The sequence below is a fragment of the Plectropomus leopardus genome, unplaced genomic scaffold (genome assembly GCF_008729295.1).
Source record: "Plectropomus leopardus isolate mb unplaced genomic scaffold, YSFRI_Pleo_2.0 unplaced_scaffold18454, whole genome shotgun sequence".
Lineage (NCBI taxonomy): Eukaryota > Metazoa > Chordata > Actinopteri > Perciformes > Serranidae > Plectropomus > Plectropomus leopardus.
This window is the reverse complement of record NW_024619891.1, coordinates 245-8319: the sequence shown is the minus strand read 5'-3', so window position 1 is coordinate 8319 and position 8075 is coordinate 245. Positions and strand designations below refer to the sequence as shown.

Below are 8075 nucleotides of genomic sequence, written 5' to 3'. Positions count from 1 at the left end.
CACCCAGGCGTACTTGAAGGAGCCCTTGCCCATCTATTGTGGTTTAAACAACACAAATACAGCAGGATGATAGAGTTTTTTAAAACACTTTTTTTTTCTTTCATTTCACCAATTTTGACTATTTTGTGTCAGTGCATTACAAAATTCCTGGTGTAAATTCACTCCCAGGTTGTTATGCAGCAAAAAAGGGGGCAAAAAAACCCAAGGGGGTGTATAATTCTGCAAGGCACTGTTTGTTCTGGATTTTTTTTTTAAATCCAGTAGATGTCGCTGTATACCTTTTCAATTGGCTTACGACAGGAAGAAGTCACATCAGACATGAAGGCTCTGTGTGGCAGGATTTTCAATGGTTGGCATCATTTTTCAACATGTTATAGTTTCAGAGGTTTTACTTAACAGGTTAATGTAACTTCAAATAACCCATAAATTTGTGATAATAAATAAATGGTCAATTAGTCCTTTAACGGTAGAGGCAGTGAAGCTAAGCATTTTTATCATCCCTGTGAAAGGGCATCGCAACTATTTGGTTGAGGCATATATTTTTTAACGTATGGGGTATGTTAAAAAAATAAAATAAAATAAATAACATTGACCTCTGTTATTACAGCCCCAATGAAATTATATATCAATATGTTGAATGAGCTTTGTTGTCAAGGAATGTCCCGTTGTATGTGATCAATTCATGGTGTTAATAGTGAATAAAATTAGTGGAAAAAACAACATTAAAATGGAATGTTTGTTATTTAAAAAAAGAAGAAAAAAAGGAAAAGAAAGCGTGATAAATATTCTCACTCCAGTCAGGGGATTGGGTTTGGGAGGGGAAATGGCACACAAAGACTAGGTGAGTAAAAAAATATTGAGAGTTTTCCTTATAAAAACTTTTTAAAAATAAATAAATAAATAAATTAAAAAAACATACATTAAAATAAAATAGAATAAAATGGTTTGGTTTACATGCTCAGGAGGTTTATAGGAAGGGTCGGTTATGTAGCTGATTTCCTGTTTTTAGGGTGCATTATTCAAAATTGTAGTGTTAAAATTATTTCCTTGTTATTATTTTTTCCTTGTTATTTGATATTCTCTGATTATTCTCGCTCTTTTCAGGTCTTCTCTTGTCACTTTTAACCATTTTGCAGTTTGCTGACATTTCTTGCCAAGTTGCTTGTTGCCTTTTTCCCATATTTTTGAAAGAGAAATCAAACCAATTTGCAGGGTGTTTTACGGTTTAAATGCTTGTGAAAGGTATCTGAGGGCAGCAAAAGAAAAGTGATGCTGATACAGGTTTCAAAGGCTTAAATCATACATAAAATATAGCTTTATGTAAAACTGACTTTTCATTAATAGAAGGGAAGTAGGAGAGAGCATATTAAAAAAGGTTTAAAGAAAATGAATATATTCTAAAATTGATACATAACACGTATATATGGTTAAAATATAACTGCAGAAGTGTTTCAAATAAAACTAGGTGCTAAATTATATTAAAAACACAATTTAAAATCATTAAGCGATGAGTGCTATAAGCATCAGGCCATAAAAAATAAGACTTTGGGTCAGATTTAATCAACACATATCAACACCTGTAACCCAAAAACGGCAAACCGGCGGTGCTCGTAGTTCAACAGCAGATGGCGGTTGTAGCTCAGCAAAATTTGGGAGCTGTTACATCCGCCACACCCGTTTCCGCACCTGTGATGTGTCATACTTTGTGCCTCGTGGTCTCATTGTGTCTCATGTGGTGTGAATATTGTTAAAAACTTATAAAAAGTCATCAAATTTTCCCGAAAAACCAACCTCAGCGGCTTCCTTCTCGAACTTCTCGATGGTTCTCTTGTCGATGCCTCCGCACTTGTAGATCAGGTGGCCGGTGGTGGTGGACTTGCCGGAGTCGACATGGCCGATGACCACGATGTTGATGTGGATCTTTTCCTTTCCCATCTCGATTGACTGGTTTTAAACGGCATGTGGAGCAGATATGGGGACTTTAACACGGCGTGTTTATGGTTAGAATTCGTCTTAAAATGCGAGCTTGGTGCAGCCGCCATTTTGGTCCCAGTGACTCAATGGTTATCTGTACTGACGTCGTTAGCTCGCGCGCGGCCTTACGCACGTGGTTTAGACCGGTTAACGTTAATGGAGTCCAACCAAGCAAATGAGACTGGACTATAAAGTAACTTTAAGCTTCACATAAAAGTACAAATACCACTAAAAATACTTTTATGATTGAAAGAACATTATTTGCAAAAATGTTTGGTATCAAATTTATAGTACAGAATGGCCATTTTCAGTGTTACATGATAATATCCAAAGTGGAACAACTATTTTCAACCACTTCCTATACTGGATGGTTTAATCTGTAACAGTGCACCACATTTTATGACAGTAATAACTGTTTATATATATAATCTTAATCTGAAAAGTAATTAGTAGCTGTGAAAAAAAGTTTATGACAGAAAAAAAATCTCAAGATTTAATCCAAATCTATAGATAAGTATCAAATTCAATTATTTTACGTATCTAATAGCTTTTGGTGGTGTATGAGGAGTTTGGATTTCTTTTCTGCTCACGTGTCAAATTTTGTTCGAACTCACCTGGTGGACGAGCTGAACGGAGGTGGTGGATGCTTGTCGTCTCCTGCTTGATCTACTGAATGTGCACCTTCAGCCCGCTGCTATTTCCGTAAAACCTGATGTGAGGGCAACGCCTGCCTGTAACCTCCTCCTCCTGAATATGTCCCATGAATAATCATACCATTGCTGAAACTGTTTGTGTGCCAACACGTACATACTTGGCTAACTAGTTTTGCAAGTAGGTGCTTGTTGGATTTTTTTTGATAAGACACACCTTAAAAACTTGCATGTCTCGTCTTTGTACTTGGCATCTCTCTTATCTACTAAAGAAATGAAAAATGGCCAAACACTGAGCTTCTGAAAGAGTCGATCCAGAAACACTTGAAATGAAACACAAAAGAAACATCTTCATTTGGCAATGTTTAAGATTTTAATTGTTTTGGTTTAAACTTAATTATGATCATCGTTTACCCTAAAAGGCACATGCCTTCCTTTCCTGCGGAAACTTTTCCGATGGGTTTTAATCAGCATAAGCCAGTCCTTGAGTAGCGAGCTCTGCCTCAGAGAAGACGGCGCTGGGTGGCAGGGAAGAAGAGGGGATGGGGCGGACCGCTGCTGCTGAGACGTGACTCTTTGTTGGACGTCCTGCATGAGAATTCATTTCTTCTTGTCGGCCTTCTGTGCAGACTTGGTAACCTTTCCACCAGAGGCGGCCTTCTTCTCGACGTTTTTGATGACACCGACGGCCACGGTCTGCCTCATGTCACGCACAGCGAAGCGACCTAAGAGGAGGAAATGGAAAAGAAAAAATAAGGAAACAAAAAGAGCCAGCGGGGAGCTGAAAACATGTCACGGACATGTGTGTTCTCTGTGTTAGAGAGATAGTTCATATTTTTTGAAGTGGGGTTGTACGTGGTATTTATCCATAGAAAGTGTGTCACATGCAGTAGATGTCTGTCAGCACACCCCCACTAAAAAGTCCCAGTTTTAAAAAAATCTATATCTGTTTAACTCTACACTATATTTTGAATGTTTTCACTGATGTACCTTAATGTCAGACAGTGATTTATAACAGGAAAAATGAAGCGGTAACATTCTCTCTCTCTCCAAAGCCAGACTCCATTGAGAAAAACAGTGATTTAACTTTGCTTAACACAGGAGCTGCTGGTCTTCTGTTTCCTCAATCAGTTATTTTTTTTGCATTAGTGTATGACTTCAGCGTTGAAAAGCGTTGGTTAAGATTTACCAAAGTCACCCATTAACACAAACTGGCTAACTGACTGAAGCAGAGAGAGACTAGCAGCTCCTGTTTTCAGGGTGCTTAAATTTCTGTTTTTCTCAAAGGAGTCTGGTGGCTTTAAGGACAGATGGGGAACTGAAGCTTTTTACAGCTCTCCCATCTCAACAGGCTGTCTAACGGAAAGATAAAGCAGTGAAAATACTCAAATATATAATACATTTTAACTAATATTTATTTTTTTGAGGTGGGATTTTTCCGCAGCAGTACACTGCTGAATTTGTGTGTGCGGACTCCAGACTGTTTCTCCAAGCTGGGGGTGTGCCAGCTAACATCTACTGTTTGCAATACTCCGACTACGGATAAGTGCCCCATACAACCTCATGCCAACAGATCCAAAGTATCCCTTTAAGGTGCAGCTGGCATGTGCTGAATATAGAGTACACATTATACTCAAGATCATAACTTTTATCCAAGCATTTGAGCTTGAAGTACCAGTAAAAAAGTGCATAAAACTCTAATAGTAACACATATTTCATGTTTTCATTTTTATGTATTCTTCGGCCTTGTTATGCATGACTGATCGACCTAAACTTTTCTCTCTGAAAGTGTTATCGAAATACGTGACTTTAATAGTTTTTCTCATTTGCATGTGCACACACAAAGAAACTGTGCACACAATTCTGAAAACTTGCAGCTTATGTATCAACAAGATGATTAATGATGATTAATAACTCCTGAGAATAATCCCGTTGTTTTCACTTAGATAGAAATTTGTGTGAAATTCGTGCAAACTCGAGGCACAAATTGCACCATTAAGCACACTTTGTTCCCCTGGCACTTCAAAATGCCACACCCTAAAAACCACTGAGCTGCGAGTTCAGCCCAGCTGAAGCTCCCTGTACGGACAAATGTTCACTGTATTGTATGCAAATACAATGATTGAATCAATGTGATATATTGATTATGCAGTATGTACCATCAAACTGCAATCATGTATCTTTTCTTTTTTTTTTTTTTACTTTATTGCACAGCTACATGTATGGGCAGAAATATGGATAAGATTTGCACTTTATAGACTTTGGAGGATGTTTTGGATGTTTTTTTAATGTTATTTTTCATAGTTTTTTTTAATTTATGTCCAGTTGTCCAATGCTTATGATGTTTTTATGATGCTTTTTGATGTTCGCAACCAAGACCAATTGCGATGATGTTGTTTGTATTTATGTATTTGCTGTGAATTGGAAAAGTAATCATTAAAAGAAAAATGAACTACACAAGTTTATACATTTCAATGCAGCCTGACCTCATGAAACGGTATTTTTATGGAAGTGTTTTAAATTTCACCAGCGTTTAATTGATGCTCTTTAACACTTTGAAACCTGCGCAACTTGGCTAAATTTCTTTCAAAACCATGAGAAGAGTGAGCAATGAACAACTTATTCAAGAAATGGCCCATAAATTAGCAAGAAATTAATATAAAGTTGGACAAAAAACATACAGAAATAACGGGATTAACTAAAAAAAACAACAAAATAACCCTAAGAAAGCACTGAAAAAATTCAATATTTTTTTTCTGTCATTTTAAATATATAATTAAGATAATTATTCCCTCATTTTTTGATAATATCTGATAAGACTTTAGAGCTAATTACAGCCAATTTTTAAATCATTTCCTTGTCACCTTTTAATAATTAATGCAAAAGGCATCTAAATGCAGCACTAGAAAACGGATCCAGGTGTTAAAGGGTTAAGAGGTATTCATATGATAGCTGTGTGTATCATTTTGGTCGAAAGAATCAGTTTTGAAAAAAGGGAACACGGTTTCTGGGGCAGTGTTTCCGCTCAAACAGACAGTCAGAGCAGACAGGGAAGCTGCAGAGTTGGGTGATAAATTATATGAAAGTTTGAAAATGAGTCATTTCATTTATTATTTACGTAAAGATATTTGTTGTTGCAGCTTTTTCGCAGCAGATATTTTGACTTATCATTGCAGGTGTAACAGGTACACCAGGGCTTCAAAACCTGCACACTAGAATAGAGTCCAGCCTTCATCATTATCAGTTACGCCTGCTACGACATGTCAAAACGTCAAAGTCAAAGTCTACGAAGACAAACAAGAAAAGAGGCAAACAGCGTTTCACTCACCCAGTGGGGGATACTGGGAGAAGCTCTCAACACACATGGGTTTTCCAGGCACCATGGTGATGATGGCGGCGTCTCCAGACTTCAGAGCCTTGGGGTTGTCCTCAAGCTTCTTGCCGGAACGACGGTCGATCTTCTCCTTGAGCTCGCTGAACTTGCAGGCAATGTGAGCGGTGTGGCAGTCCAGCACGGGGGCGTAACCCTGGGAGATCTGGCCGGGGTGGTTCAGGATGATGACCTGCGACGGGAGAGACGCGGAGGGAGGTCAGAAGAGCGACGTCAGAATCAGAAATACTTTAACGATCCCGGGGGGAAGCTGTGTTTCCTTACTGTTGCTCTGATGCTAGCATAGAGAATTATAGCAAGAAGAAATACGTACCAGCACAAATATGTAAAGATATAAAACATGAAATAGAAATACACTAACAGCAAACAATGAGCACAGTATGTGAATATTTAGATATTTTAAATAATATATAGTATGCTGAGTATGTAAATGTGTAAAAATACAGATGTTAGAAATACAGTAATAGACAAATAGCATTAATATGTGAATATTTAAAACATAATATGGATAATGTGCTGAGTGAGTAAAGTGTGTAAAATATAAAACTGTGACTTATGCTACGACTCACCTGAGCGGTGAAGTTTTCAGCCGCCATGGGTGGGTCGTTCTTGCTGTCTCCGGCCACGTTTCCACGGCGGATTTCCTTGACGGACACGTTCTTGATGTTGAAGCCGACGTTGTCGCCGGGAAGAGCCTCAGTCAGAGACTCGTGGTGCATCTCCACAGACTTCACCTCAGTGGTCAGGTTAGGGGGAGCAAAGGTGACGACCATACCGGGCTTCAGGACACCGGTCTCAACGCGGCCGACGGGGACAGTTCCAATACCTGAGAGAGCAGGAGGAAACACGTGTCTAGTGCGCTTTTAGGTTGACTTCATAATAAAACTTTTAAAGTAGGAGAAAAGAAAGAAGTGTGAGGTTTATTTTTTTCAAAGATCTCATAAGCATTGTTCCCTCAGCTTAAGACAAGTTAGATTTCAGACTTTTAAGTAGTTTCTACGTAAAATTTAAGACCAGTTTTACATAACCCAGAATTGTAGGAAAAACATGAACCAACATAATTTATTTACTTAAACATACTTTTTTTGGCAGGATAAAATGCTGGGGTAAAATGATTAAAGTATAGCCTATATTTTGGTTTGCCTTGAAGTGTTATTGGTTCTCTATCCTGATCTGTACGATGCTCAATTCGGTAAATGATTTAAAAACATAGATATTACCAATTATTTTAATGCATTTAAAGACTTTTTAAGGACTGTGGGAACCTCGATAAAGGTGTGTAGCAGCTGTAGAGCACAAACTCACTAAACATCTCATCTGTGTTTCTCTGCAGCTTTCATTTGAATTTTATCATTTCTGATTTCTCGGTGTTTTAAACGTTACAGATCTGGAACATAATCGTATGTACACGTGGCAGGTGTGGGAACAGACGTAGTTTAACTGTACACCCACATTATCCAGTACATCCAGTTCCACCTTAGTGCGATTTGCCTGTCTGAGCGTGCTGAAAAACCGTCTGGATCCACTCCAAGAACTTGTCCTTAAACAGATATCAGAGGCTGAGTCTACGCTGTGACGACACAGTCGAGAGTCTCCAATTACACCACAAGCTGCTGTTGATACTGTTGTCAGTGCAACTTTCAGGATTTCAAGTGAGCAACTCGACTCTGCGCCTCTCCATTTGCTTTTGACATTTTCTGACTGTGTTTCGGATTCAGGTTTAGCTCTATTTTTAGTTTGCATAGACTCGTGAGCGAAAGCGTTTTGTTTTGATGGGTAAATTAACCCCTTTTAGACACGGAGCACATGACATTGCAGGCTTCATCGATCTGTTAAAATAATGCCCTTTTTGTAAGCCCGTAATTTTTTTGTGCATAAATCCACAGAATCCTCACGGCTTCATTCAAGCACAAAAAGGCAGCATTAGGATCTCGCATAATATTGTGCAACCCTGTGAGTGAGTGGGTGCAGTGGCACCAGAGCAGAACCGCAGTGAGGTGGAGGGTAATGATACGGAGGAGGTGGAGTGCCTTCTGCTCGGTCACAGGCTGCATCAGTGA

At 38.6% G+C, this 8075-nt stretch overlaps 1 protein-coding gene across 1 annotated transcript; it reads right to left on the bottom strand.

Annotated features, from left to right (window-relative positions):
• Positions 1-2974: 2974 nt before the first annotated feature.
• On the bottom strand, positions 2975-6875 carry LOC121965064 (elongation factor 1-alpha-like; the record flags this gene model as incomplete). The annotated part of the gene is made up of 3 exons (XM_042515232.1): positions 2975-3349; positions 5953-6187; positions 6585-6875. Coding segments are annotated over 3 exons (651 nt in total), but the record flags the coding sequence as incomplete, so codon positions are not given.
• Positions 6876-8075: the final 1200 nt, after the last annotated feature.